General features: G+C 31.6%; 1 protein-coding gene across 3 annotated transcripts in view; it reads left to right on the top strand.

Annotated features, from left to right (window-relative positions):
- The window catches only part of LOC143068566 (calcium homeostasis endoplasmic reticulum protein-like), a 78,282-nt gene extending 65,113 nt beyond the window's left edge, over positions 1-13,169 (top strand). Inside the window, exons 9-20 of one of the 3 annotated variants that reach the window (XM_076242754.1) lie at positions 2,359-2,397; positions 2,933-3,131; positions 3,871-4,073; positions 4,752-5,040; positions 5,309-5,508; positions 7,176-7,309; positions 7,692-7,985; positions 9,044-9,148; positions 9,365-9,471; positions 11,093-11,284; positions 12,108-12,169; positions 13,061-13,169. In XM_076242754.1, the coding sequence (XP_076098869.1) occupies positions 2,359-2,397; positions 2,933-3,131; positions 3,871-4,073; positions 4,752-5,040; positions 5,309-5,508; positions 7,176-7,309; positions 7,692-7,985; positions 9,044-9,148; positions 9,365-9,471; positions 11,093-11,284; positions 12,108-12,136 (1,791 nt within the window). In that variant the 3' untranslated portion in view covers positions 12,137-12,169; positions 13,061-13,169. The remainder of the gene's footprint in view (positions 1-2,358; positions 2,398-2,932; positions 3,132-3,870; positions 4,074-4,751; positions 5,041-5,308; positions 5,509-7,175; positions 7,310-7,691; positions 7,986-9,043; positions 9,149-9,364; positions 9,472-11,092; positions 11,285-12,107; positions 12,170-13,060) is intronic. The other 2 variants (XM_076242745.1, XM_076242735.1) reach the window with 2 other exon arrangements.
- Positions 13,170-14,884: the final 1,715 nt, after the last annotated feature.

Genomic DNA, 14,884 nt, shown 5'->3' with positions numbered 1-14,884 from the left:
GAATTACCTCTTTTCAATTGCTGGAAAAAATAATGCTCTAGAGCTTGGAGTGTCTTTCTTTGATAAAGTTTATGTAGTCTCTATGCAATATTGTGCATTTTTGTTTTGATTTTTTTTTTACCAAAATTGACACAATTTTTTTTCAAAGGTTACCTCCCTTTGCTTGGTTTTAGAAATGTTTGTCATGTGAGCAGTACAGATACTCTCTTTATAGTTTATGTGAAAACAATATCTTTTTAAAGAGCTTTATTTCAGCCATATTATAAGGTTAAACTAGTTCATCATTCCCCTTCTAGATATGCTGAAAACTGTACAAGCATTACTCTTAAATAAGGTTAAGAATCCAATTGTTGCATTTGATCTTTTCTAACATTGGGTTATTCCATGGATTATAAGCAAGTAAAATTTAGACATTTAAACCATGTCAGAATGATAATAGTCAAGTTGCTTCATCTTATGAATTTTAACAAATTTGGAAGCAGTGCATATACCTTTAACATGTTAATTAGTTACAAAAAATTAGCTAAATGAAACTAGGTTTAAGTGGCCTATTTTCACCTTAAGACAATTATAAATTTGCTGACTGTTTGACAGTAAATTCATAACTGCTTTCTTAATATCCATGTAATTGAAACATGTTTTAAAATACATATAGTGGGAGCAAGTCATGTAGACCATTTGCCTGTCATGAAAAAGACTCTTTCTAAACCAGACTTGTATTTAATGCAGATACTCTGTGACAGTGTCTAAGTAGGATTTATAACACGAAAAAATTTCTCAAAATATACAGCTGGTAATAATATTTATGAACTTATATGTATTATATATTAGTAAGCTAGAAACTTGATATTGATTTTAATAACAAGGAAAAAGAACTGGAAAATAGTAAATTAGACTGTTCAATAAAATGTTACTACAGATTACATGAGCTATAAATAAATGGATGGTATGTGAGGAGCAACAGATGTGACATCCACGAGACTGAACACATCACAAGAGTCTGACTCATCACCTAGTGTTAATACTGCTAATGTGGAATAAGCCACGTTGGCCAATTTGTTATAACAGAAGCCAACCTTTTTCTTATGACATTTGCAATAAAAATGATGAAATATCATGTAGATTTGAAATAAATTGCATGCATTTGACAGTTCCTTGCATTATAGAAATCAAAATCAATATTAAAATTATATGTATTTTATAAGTTTTAATTTGATTTTTGTTTACTTAATGATAATCAGGTTAGTTTAAACCTCAAATATTAAGCCTTTAAGTCTGATGTGTGGTTAAATGTATGATTTCAGCCAAGAGGCTTTGCATCAGCCTTCACATTGGACTTTATTGTAATGTGACAAACAGATAAATTAATAACAAATTTTTTCATGTACTAAGCTTTTGGCCCATATTACACTGTGTGCTATTTTAAAATCAGGTTGATAAAATGACCCAGATTGATATTGTCATACGATAAAATTAAAATGAAGAGTCAATATTTATATTTTTATGACATAAAATTGTTCTATATTTCTTCCCTAAACCAGTGAGCTAAATGGTATAAGGGAAGTAACTTTTAACACATTTGATGATAACTTATGTTGAGGAATAAGCCATGTCTGCCAATTTTTTTCCTACTTTTGCAATGAAAACTTAAAATATGATTAATTATCAATTTGATTTGAAGGAAATTTCTATGAATTGTAAAAAACAAAATCAATATTGAAATTAAATATATTATCATATGTTTGAATGTGATTTATGCATACCTAATGATTATCTGGTTAGTTTTAACCACAAATATTTAGCTTTTATATAAAGTTTGATATGTGATTGATTGTAAGTTTTCTTTAGATTCCAGCCAAATTTGGCTTTTCAACCACCTTCATTTTCAACTGCATTTTAATGTGACAAAAGATAATAACATTTTTTTCCATATTTGCCTTTGACCCATATAATGCTGTGGGCTATTTAAAAATCAGGTTGATAAAATGACCTATATTGATAATGTCAAACGATAAATTGAAAAGAAGAGTCAATATTTATACAATAATTGATATCATAAAACTGCTCTACTTTTCCTCCTTAAAAAAAGTTTGATTGAAACAAACTAGTATGCTAAATGGTATAAGGGAAGTAACTCTGAATGCATTTAATGATGATTTGGCCTAGAGGTTGTTAGTCATTTGTAGTTGCTGGGTGCCTGAGTTCTTATGTATCTCAAGTATTTTGAATCATTTTTTGTATCTCTTTTTTCTGAGAAATATTTCTATATTTATAATGGGATGAATGTGGTATAAGATGTTTTGAGTTACCTTTGCTTTTAAAAAAAATTAACCTGTTTTTTCTTTTATCTATTTACAGGAATTGAAAGATCCAAGTTCGGCAATAACAAATTACCAGGTTAGTTGTGTTAGCTTTTTTGAAAATGGAGGTTAGCTGGTTTGAATAGGTTAACGAACAAACATAATGCTATCAGCAAACAATAAAGCCTATGAAAATCTATTAGCACAAATCACAACTTCATCTTTCCCTATGAAACTATTGTCCCGATATACATTCAGCATGGTCATTGTTACAAAAATAGTATTAAAATAGAAAGATGTGATATGATGGCCAATTAGAAAGCAATCAACCAAAAACCATAAAATGTGGATGTAAACATCTACAGGTCACGTTACAGCCTTCAACAATAAGCAAAACCTATACATTATAGTATGCCATAGCTCCGGAATGAAAAAGGTAAAAATTTAAAAAGAGATGACCGATGCTTTACATCATCCTGATTGTTGAAAAAAATTAATATTAAAGACTAGTATATAGTAAAATCTCACCCAGCCCTTTAAAGATTTTGATTATTGAAATGTCGTGTATCAATAATAACATTGTATAAGTTCAACTTTGACTGTTTTTATTTTTGACTGTTTTGATTTTACAGGCAGAGTTAGTCAATCAGTACACGTCAGTTGTAAGCTCAATCACTAACAGTATCAATTTACAGTATGGCAACCTACGGAAACAACATAATGAATATGCCAGCCATTTAACCAGACAACTGCAGGATCAACAACATCAATTACAACAGTTAATTCAACAACAGAAGGCTGTTGATGTATCCACATCTCTCCCTCCACCAGGTTAGTAAAATTACAGGAATACTGTTCGTCCATCAAACAAAACCTACTAGTGACTGTACTACTAATTCCAATAGTTGATGCTGCTCATGTACCTATAGTAATTAAAATCCTTATGGGATCCTGTTTAAATAAATTCTACAATCATGTGAATTGGTGTTTGTAACTATAAATAAGTGATTGTAACTATAAATAGAGCATATAGTTAAATGTTATAGTGATTTAAAAGTTAATGCACAATGCTGATTAGGACAGGGCAATGTTTATATTTTTGATGCATTCTATCTTTTCATTTAATTGAAGGACTGGAAATGTAGTTTTTTCCTGGAAGTAAATATCACTGTGGATTTATTATTATTGTATACCAATTTTCATGTATTTCTTGGGCAAATGGAAACCACTATTCAATGAATTACAAATTGGCTTTATGATTATATGCAGACTTTTGGAAAACACGAAATCCATTATCCACGAAAAGTGCAAATTTTTCTCAATCCACTAAAATTGGTACCCACAAAAATAAATGATTCCACATTACCCACAAAAACAAGTGATTCCACATTACTCCATTTACCACACTGGTACCCACAAAAACAAATGATTCCACATTACTCCATTTACCACACTGGTATCCACAAAAACAAATGATTCCACATTACTCCATTTACCACCATTATTTTTTATATAGAAGTTTTAGGTGTTACCTTAGCATTGACTTTGATTATAAGTTATTTCTTTCCAGGTATTGTTATACCAACATCAGTATCTACTTCAGTAATATCTGTGGTGCCATCATCAGTTATCCAAATACCAACCTCATTTCCTATCAGTTCTTCACATGTACAGACTTCTGTCATTGAATCAACACCTATAGTAGTGTCTGCACCACCACCGTTAGTCCAGACTGATATTGGAACAGTATCTATTGAGTCGGTCACATTTCAGGTATGTTAGGGTCTCTGCTCTATCCCTTCTAAAGAGGCTTAATTTGGACCAGTTTCAATCAAGGTATATCATGGTCTATGATCCTCAACCTGTAGTGTAGCGGCTAGAGTCATCACAATTTAAAAGTCTAGGTATGTTATTAATCTCAGTCTATAACGCTGGACCATTTAGTCTTTGTTGAATTAGTGCCATTTCTACCAATAATTTAGTTTTTTTCTTCCAGCTACAATTGTGTTGACTCATTGGACCTGATCTATATTAATTCATTCTTGTTTCATTTACATGTATAGTCTTTAAATTATACTTTGAAAGTGTATACTTACCATGATAGTTTTTTGCTAGTATTTACTAATACTCATCTGTATCTTAAAACTGAATATGAAATCAGGAGTGATCCTCTGACAATAGGATTTATTTTGATTTACATTGGTTGATAAAATGAAATGTATGGCTCATTACCATTGGTTCAGACAGTTATTAGACCAACATATTTATCTGGCAGATATTGCACTATGATTCTTTTGTTCAATCACATATTGGATCATTATTCGTAAGTTTATTTTAAGGAATAACTTGTGAATAATGCATTTATTGAATGACAAAATATATCAAATATTAAGTTATTGACTGTATTGCTATGTATGGGACATCTATATGATATTTTTTTGTAATTTTTAGACTGCCCCTCCAATTCAAACATGTCAACCCCAGGGACCACCATTAGACTTTGTTCCACCTCGATATAGTGGATACCATGATGGACCACCTCCCGGAGCTTTTCAAGATGGACCGCCTCCTGGAGCCTTTCAAGATGGGCCGCCTCCAGGACCTTTTCAAGATGGCCCTCCACCAGGACCTTTTCAAGATGGCCCACGACCGCCTCATAGAGGATTCGGCCCACCACATCCACCACCTGGAGCCCATCCAGGATGGACCAGAGGACCGCCCCCACAACAGTTTGAATATGGTTTGTATTATTTGCCCATTTATAACTGAAAATTGCAGTCTTTTTTTCACTTTCTGACTTAGTATGCCTCATTTAAAGTTAATGAAATAACACACAGTACAAAAATGCTTACTAGAACAAAAGAACTCTTTAAAAACTAGCAGGTAGAACAAATGCTTTCAAACATATTTTCATGTATTATAAGCACACACATTCTTCTTTTATTTGTTTATTGTTTTGTCCTAATATTTACCACATCTACAATTTGTCTTACCATATTATAATACAGGTCATGGACAGATACCTGCTCCAACTTTTCATCCAGAGTTTGGAGTTCCAACATCTGCTCCAGGTCCATTCCCTTTGCCAGACTTCACCAAACCTCCTCCTGGATTTGGACCACCTCCAGGACACATACCAGACATAGATCTTACTCCCTCAGTACCATATTACGAATTACCAGCAGGATTGATGGCCCCCTTGGTAAAGGTTATTACATTTAATGTATATACTGTTTCTGTTAAAAAACAAGAATTAAGTGTGAAATTAGGAAGATTTATAAACAAGGGTTAGAAAAAAACTCATCATAGTTACCAGGAATTAAATTGTGTGTGCTAGATTCATGTTTCTTCTACAAATGACTCATAAGTGACTCTCAAATCGTTAGAAGTGCCAACTTATTTCCAAAATTACCACTGTAATTCTATGTTTTTGTTTGCATTTAATGATTTTAATAGTATGCCTAACTGCTATCCAAGAATTTGTTTTCTTTGCAAATTAAAGGACCAGCTGTTACAATGGTACATGGAAGAACCAACTAAAAAATATACCACAATGTTTACCTATATGAATAACATATTTCAACCACAATATCCTCAGTAAGTTACCATTTTGAATAAATAGCAATTAAGATCTGCTTATTAGTCATTGCATATCCCCTTAAGGTGGCTCGGGCGTATTCGAAGTTTCTATCAGAAGTGCCGTATTTTTGGTTATTTTATTCTTTAAAGAAAATGATTCAAATTGGTCAAAAAAAAATAGGGGGTCACGGACCATTTAAGCTCAAAATTTTACTTTTAAACAGGTATGTAAAAGGGACCATTTTTCAATGAAATGATAGGGGAAATAGAGTTGTTGACATATTTTTTTCGGAATATCAAAAAAACGTTCTATGACAATTGGTCCAAAACTGTTATATGAAAAGCTGGAATATAGCTTCAAAGAATGAGCCAATAAAAAACATAGGTCACCGATAAGGAAAATTTTTTATTTTACCTTAAAACCCAAATTTTGGTGGGAAAATGGTGAAAATGGGTGAATTGTCATTTTGACCCTTTAAAAAATACCGATAATAACGAAAATATTCTATTAGTTACATAACTACAATGATTTGACATTTCTAATCAATCAAAATATTAAAAAAAAATATATCGAATTTACGACAAATACTTTTGTAATTCATGCGTGAAATTATGCGCAGTCGAATAGTCCCGAGCCACCTTAAGGGGGTTCGCGGGTCTAAATCATTTATATAGGAATTCTCTATATTTTTCTATAAATGAACTTTATCTTATAGTTAACAGAAAAATAAAATAAAAAAGTGGGGTCACCGTTCATTTGCGCTCACAATCTGCCTTCGAAAGAAGGATACATTTTTGTAAAGTTGGGTTTTTTCTGTTGAAGTAATAGGAGAAATAAAGGTAATATCGAAAAAAAAGAACGACATTTATTACAGAAATCGCTAAAATTTTACAATAATTTAGTTTAAGTACAGCTTATATGGAAATTATATTAAAAAATATAGGTCACCGATGAGTTATAAAAGATATTTCGATTTTAGAGCCAAAAAATGACATTTTTTCACCAAAGGGAGATAATTTGGACCTTTTTCAATGATGTACACATTTTAAAAGTCATCTGGGGCCAACACGAATTGTTTGTTTTGAATGATTTTTGTACCATATGATAAGTAACAACTACAAAAGGTAACAAATAAAATTTGAAATGAAAAACAAATGTTAATTTTTTTTCTGAAATTTTTATACCCTCGAGCCTCCTTAATGTCATCTCCAAGCCATGAATTATGGTGTTACTGTGTTCAGTATCATGTGCAACATGTCTGCATCATTAAATTTCTGTCTGTTTTTTTTTATTAGCTGCATGAAAATGAGTATAAATCGTTAGATCCACGAGACATACGACTTCCTCCACCTATGCCTCCTAGTGAGAGGTTACTTGCAGCTGTGGAGGCTTTCTATAGCATGCCTACTCATGAGCGTCCTAGAGACAGGTTGGTATTGAAAGACATTATGTTTGATTTTTTTTTTCAAATCTGCATTCATTTGAAAAAGAAAAATACTTAGTTTAAAGAATATTTACTGAATGGACAGTTAAGGAATGTGAAGTTGGTAAAGTTTGTCTTCTTTCTGAGAATTGTAAAATGGAGATAATGGTTTACTTTTATAAATTGTTATTTGGATGGAGAGTTTTCTCATTGGCACTCATACCACACCTTCCTATATCTATATAGGAATATGAAAAAAGGCTAACATGTTGAAAAGCTTGTATATATAAAAAATCTTTTGCTTCTTTTCATGATAAGTTTGATAGTTTAAATTTAGCATTTTCAACTTCTTATACTATCTTTATATTGTTTTTTTCAATCATTTCAGTGAAGGATGGGAAAAACTTGGTCTGTATGAGTTTTTTAAGGCAAAACAAAGAGCAAAGAAAATTAGAGATCAAGAGAAAGAAATGGAAAGGGAAGAAAGAATTCGGAGAGGAAGATCAAGATCAAGGTCACCTTCAAGGTCAAGATCCAGATCACCATCAAGGTCAAGATCAAGATCACCCTCCAGGTCACCATCAAGGTCAAGGTCAATTTCAAGATCTCCTGTACAGAGACGTAGGTCAAGGTCATTTTCTCCAACACCTCCAAGAGGGAGAAGGAGAAGAAGTAGATCTAGGTAGGCTTATGATTTTTATCAAAGGAGTATGTTCAGTAAGATCCTAAAATGGCACCCTTTTTTTTGCGCAAATTTCAAATTGGGATTTATTGACCAATATCACAAGAAATTATAGCTAAGACAGTGAATAGATAGGAAATAAGCCATTTTGTTGAAAATTTTACGATTCTGCGTTTCATTATGACGTCACAAGTTGTACTCATATTGATTTTTCACCAAAAAATCAATAAAAATGGGAATTTTTTCATAGATTATTGGACAGGAAACATAGAGCGCATACATCGACAACAAAGATCTTTTGAAATAATGTTTGTGTAGACATTTTACATATCTTGTTTGAATATTAAGTTTGTCGACGACTGCGCTCTATGTTTCCTGGTCCTTAATTTGGTTGAAATGCAGCTGATTTTGTCAAATTTCACAAAAAAACATTATCTTGACCTGTTTGGGGTGTAAAAATCAACGTGTTAGAATTAAACTTTGACAAAAACAGTTCTGTTTAACTTTCTCACATGACTTTAAGGCAACTTAAAACATGTATTGTCTTGTAACTATGAACTTTATAATTGGGGCCAAATATGGCCCTTACCGAACTTACTCCTTTTTAATTGAATTCAGCAATTTTCATTCTTGATTTTGTTTTCTAAAGTTAAAGTATTTGTTGCTGTAGAGTAATGTATAAATGATATCTTACGCTACCTTTATCTAGGAAAATAGATACAATGAGGGAGATAGGAGGGGTCCTGATCCAGAAATCCCAGGCTTAAAAACATTAAATTCAGAGGTCCAGAATTTAAATGAATTTAAATCCAGACATCCCGAAATTTGAATAAAGAATTCCCGGACCGCGAAAGAGTCAATCCCTAAATCCTGAGCTTAAAAACACCTGATCCCGAAGTCCCAATAAAAGTCCTATCCCCCCTCTACAATGCTGTTCAAAATAATGTGTGCCATTGTTTTCTTTTTTGTTGCTGACACCATGCATTATGTCAAGTTTTTACCCTTGGCTGCTTAAATCTTTTAACAAATTTGATTAAATGAACTTCTTGATTATTTAGGTCACAATCACCATTGCCATACCAGAGGTCCAGCAAGTCCCCATCACCAACACCAGCAGGACGTAAGAAGATCTCCAGAAGTCCTACACCACCAATGGGAACATTGTGAGTTTAATTTATATACTACATACTACTTAACTATAGGTACTTACTAGGAAGATTCAGAAGTATTGATTTTTACATAACTGTTATATGATTGCAAAGGGCATACAACCTTTTATGAGAATCAGATAGTGTTGGTGATGGTATTAAATTCTTTGAAAGTGAACCGTCCCATTGAATAAATATAATTGTCTTATGTTGTATACTTTATACTTTCAGTTCTAGTACAGCTGGAGACTTTATGGCTGTAGGAGGTCCTCCACCAATACAAGGAGACTCAAAACTAGGACAAGAAAACAAAGGACATCAGCTTCTAATGAAAATGGGTTTGTTTTTACATCAATATTTACAATATTTACCATTTGATACAACTGTAAAATAAATTTCCTTTATACATAATAGGTTATATATGGGTTTGCCCAAATATACCTATAGAATTTTATTATGCAAATCTTTTCTTTAATATAGTCCACAAAAAGTAGAATTTTAATGTAAGATAGTTGCATTGTTTCCTCCACATAGTTATTATTTAGAATAGATATATATAAATATAGATATAAGAAGGTGTGGTATCAGTGCCAATGAGACAACTCTCCTTCCAAGTCACAATTTGTAAAAGTAAAACCGTTATAGGCCAAAGTACGGTCTTAAACATGGAGCCTTGGCTCACACCAAACAGAAAGCAATAAAGGGCCCCAGAAATGATTGGTGTAAAACCATTCAAACAGAAAAACAAATTTGTAAGGGTTCCGCGGAACCCAGTGTCTCGCCTACTTTTGCTGTTAATCAAACACTCATCAAAAATGATGAAAAAAATCAATAAAATTATTCCTCTTGATACTATCTTTTGATTGTGAGAAGCTTCTGTCCAAGTTTGGTAAAAATCCAGGCTAGTTTAAGAATCTTAAAAATGTTTTAAATACTTTAACTGCAGACTGTATGTAATGTTAACTGGAAGAAAAACTAAGTCCATTTATAAGTAAAATACGGGAAAAATGGAATTTTATTTTTACAAAATTTACTTCTGGATACTATCTCCTGATCATAAACAAGCTTCTGGCCAAGTTTCTTACAATTCCAGGATAGTTTAAGAAAGTTATTAAAATTTTAAAAACTTTAACCACAGAGTGAATGTAATGTTTCCTGGCAGAAAAAACTAAGTCCATTTATAAGTAAAATACGGAAAAAATGGAATTTTATTTTTACAAAATTTACTTCTGGATACTATCTCCTGATCATAAACAAGCTTCTGGCCAAGTTTTGTACATTTCCAGGATAGTTTAAGAAAGTTATTAAAATTTTAAAAACTTTAACCACAGAGTGAATGTAATGTTTCCTGGCAGAAAAAACTAAGTCCATTTATAAGTAAAATACGGAAAAAATGGAATTTTATTTTTACAAAATTTACTTCTGGATACTATCTTATGAACATAAACAAGCTTCTGTCCAAGTTTCGTACAATTCAAGGATAGTTTAAGAAAGTTATTAAAATTTCAAAAACTTTAACCACAGAGTGAATATTTGTGGACGCCGCCGACGACGACGACGCCGACGCCGACGGAATGTAGGATCGCTATGTCTCGCTTTTTCGACTAAAGTCGAAGGCTCGACAACAAGAACCTAATCTATACAAAAACGAGAAACAAACAACAACCACTGAACATTTATATAACTTGGTGAGAAACTGAAATGTGTTGTTTATAGAAGTCAACAATACTGCAGTCTATACCAAATTGTTTTAGGATTTGTCTTACGGAAAAAGAAATTTGGACTTTTCTGCTATATATTCATTTAAAAATCTTAAAAATTCTGTTTGACCGAATGATTTTTGTCTGACATTTTGTCTATCAGACAAAGTTTGGGAAACACTGATTCTACTGAATGCTATGCTTAAATGATTTGAAATAGAGGTTAGATTATAACTTTTATCTATAATTGATATTTAAGGTTGGGGAGGTAAAGGATTAGGGGCAGAAGAACAAGGTATTGTAGACCCTATCAGTGCTGCTGATGCCAGGGATAAAACTGATATGTTTAAAGGAATAGGGATGGACTTAAAAGACCCATTTGAACAGTTCAGGAAAAGTAAAAGTCATGGATTTATAGCTAGGATGAAGGCTAGGGATGAAATGAGAGAAGGTAAGTTTTGATTTTAAGGAATTCAACTTATTGGTTTCAAACTGTTGTCAAACATTGTCAAAGTCTGCATACCAGCCTATAGAAAATTTGTAATTCCTTAAACATTTGAAAATTGGTATGTGGTTCACCTGTACACACCAAATCAATGAATATTGGTATTCCACGAATAAGTAAGATTCCACAGTATACTGAAATGTGTGTTTTTACAAAATCATCTACATGTGATATTCTGTTTGGTATTATTCTATAATGCCTACTTATCAGTGATAGCAAGATATATTTTGTAATCAGTATTTCTGTGTAAAATAAAAAATACTATATAACTTCTGCAATTATTATGATAAATGCAAACTTAGTGTTGGCAAAAATGTCATTTATCAGGAACGCTTCCACATCTCAAAACCACTTAAAGAAAAACAGAGGCCAACAAAGTTATTAACTAGATTTATGATAGCAAGTAACTTTGGCACTGATATTCTATATGGATAGTTCTCTACCTATGTAATGACACTTTTATTACGAGTACATGATTGTACTAAAGTTCCTTTTTTCTTAGAATCAAAATCATATTGACCAATTTCTTATGAATCAGTAGCAACAGTTCAAAAAGGTCAATCCAAGCTAATGATCCATTGAACAGTCAGTTAATTTTCTGTGACATAATAAAGTAAGCAGAAAAAAAAAAGTTTTGTTTGTCGACATTATATTTTTAATACTTCATTTGATAAACTGAATAAATTGTTTTGTAAACACTTTTTTTTTGTTTAAATCATGACACAAGTGTGTTTTATGTTAATATTCATGTACTTTACTTTTTCTACAGGAAAAGGTGATGTCTTAAAACCAACTTAGTAGTACATATATTATAGTCAATCATAATATCCTGTAAGCAGAATATAAATAATCTTTGGCGAATTGCACAAAGTGCAAAACTGGCTTATAGTATGGGGATGTCAGGGGTCTGTTGGGTGGTCAGATGAGTAAAATTGGAACTTATTTTGTGTACCCTTATTAACTCATATCCCAGAAGTTATGTTTGAGGACTTCTTCTAATTATTGTTGTTTTTCATTAAATTTTCCAAATTCAGTACTAATGTGTATAATAAATGTTTACACATTTCAACCAAATCCTTAAAACTTCAAAGAAAAGTTATATATATATATATATTGATTTTGGGAATTGTTTAATGTTTTTCTCTCAATTTCAAAACTCAGAAACGTACTCATTTTTCAGATGATTTTCATATGACAGGACCAATATTGTGTAATCAACACAAATTATGCTATTTTTTACTATGGAAATGTTTAAGGATTTCTTCCCCCTCTTTTCTAGACTGGAACATTGTTGTTTTTCTGCACATTTTACTAACTTTGAGTAATTGATTACTCCTACAGTTTTCAACCAACTGTTAGAAAACAGGACGACCTCATCAGTATTGCACATGCCAATTTGATCATATAATTTAATATTTACTATTTTTAAAATAAGTAAAAAAAAGTGATATAATTTTCAAAACATGTGCAACTTTTTGATACTAAGATTAAACCAGCATGATAAAATGAAACAAGGGTATGCAAGTGAACACAAAAAGTATATGACTGTTGTTAAAATGGGATTGAATATTAAATAGATATTTGTTGTGATTACTTTTTGAGTTGCTAATTCTACAAATTTTTTTGTTTTTTATATTTGCATAAACTATAATTTGTGTGTATAGGTTTTCTGACTTAAAAAAAGTTAAATTTGTTAATGAGGTGAATTTTATTATTTTCCAGCTGTTAGACAGAAGAATCAGAAGGATGAGAAAAGCTAAGACATTTGACAGAGTTATATCATCCAGTTGTACATATGCCATTGTGATTATCATTAAATTATGAAATGTCATTCTATGATTATTGTTTTTCATCACCTTGCCCCTCCATCTGTTTATTAAATTTGTGAAACAAAAAATTTGCATCACAAATATCTCAACTGCTACTTAACAGAATTATAATATCAGCTGCAACGGATATAAATAAACCTTATGCAAATGAATGAAATTTTTTTTTTAATATAAAGTCTGTAATTGTTTGAAAAATGAATTGATATAACAAAGAACCCTTCAAAACAGACTATTATTTATCTTTTATTTCATATTTAAAAGTTTTATAATCAATCAAAGTCTTATAAATGTATGTGTATATGTGCACTTGCATAAGGTCGATTTCTATCCACCACAGCTAATATTTTAAAACTGGACACTGAATTTAGGTGTAGGTTGTGAGCGCTTATCAGATCTGTCATACACCTCCTGTTTACGTATGAAGTTTTCAATAAGATGAATGAAATATTTTTGTCAGACTTTTCTCAAGTACATGTACTACTGAAGAGAATAACTTATTTGGCCTGCAGCTTAAAAGTGATGATTTGTAATGTGTGAGCACTTTCAGTTCTGTCAGACACCTACTTCCTGTTTGCTGGTACTTTAAATTACAATTGAGGGATATTCTTTGCATAGGAACATGTACAGTCTTGTTCGATATGTCTTTTGTTACATTATGTCAATTCACTGTTACTTGTGGAGTATATATTTGTAATGATTTCTTTGGATAAGGTGAACAATGAATTTGAGTGTTGAATAATACAAATTTTCTTGTGGCTTATATGCAAAAGGAGTTGGTCCGGTAAGGGCCTATTTTGGCCTCAAATTTCAGGTTCATCTGACGAAAGATTTTGGACTCTTTTTAAACACTTAAGTGTCTATTTAAGTTGATTCAATTAGTTTGTGTGAAAGATTTGAACTGATTTACTCATTAAAAACGCTCAGATTCAAGCTTAAATGTGAACAATCTATCAAATATGCCAAAACATGTACTCGAAAGACATCTAGAGAACAACATGCATTCTTCAACAAAACTGTCAATTTAAAAAAACAAGACTAATTGATGTCCCCATACTCCACTATGAAGTAACTGTTTTATAACAGTCAATAAAGGACTTCCTTGTGATATTATTGTCTCTGGGAGACACAATGTTGCCCTTACATGCAAAGTGTTATTTTAAAATACACAAATATAAGCATTGGAGCACATAGGTCTATTAGTACACTGTAGGAAGAGTTATCCGGAGATGCTATGCACCTCTTATGTAAGTATATACCTGGTATTCGAAAAATGACAAAAGTTCAACTTTCTCCCTAAAGAGTATATATCATTAAAGATCAAAACCCTGACTTCATACACACCTTATACATATGAAAAAAAACAGCTAGCAAAGTGAAAACTTCTTAACATTGAAACTGTAGGAGGAGTTGTGTGGAATAGTTATATACCTATAATGGGACAGATGGATGGACTGAAGGACAGATGAACAGGGATAAAACAATATGCCCCAAAACCTTCAGTTGCAGGGGCATAAAAATAACTCAAATTCTTTTTGAAATGAATGCAGCATTTGATGGGAGTATGTCCAATAAATAAACATGTAGTCTAAGAAAACAATATTTTGTCAGTTTAACTATTTATTAGTTCATGAACAGTGCAAAATATTAAATATCATACACAACAATTATGTTAACAATAAATAACAACAATCAACAATGTTTTAAAAGTACATTTTAC

This window comes from Mytilus galloprovincialis, chromosome 1 (assembly GCF_965363235.1).
Source record: "Mytilus galloprovincialis chromosome 1, xbMytGall1.hap1.1, whole genome shotgun sequence".
NCBI lineage: Eukaryota > Metazoa > Mollusca > Bivalvia > Mytilida > Mytilidae > Mytilus > Mytilus galloprovincialis.
Note: the sequence above shows the minus strand (reverse complement) of the source record. Positions and strands in the feature narration are given on the sequence as shown.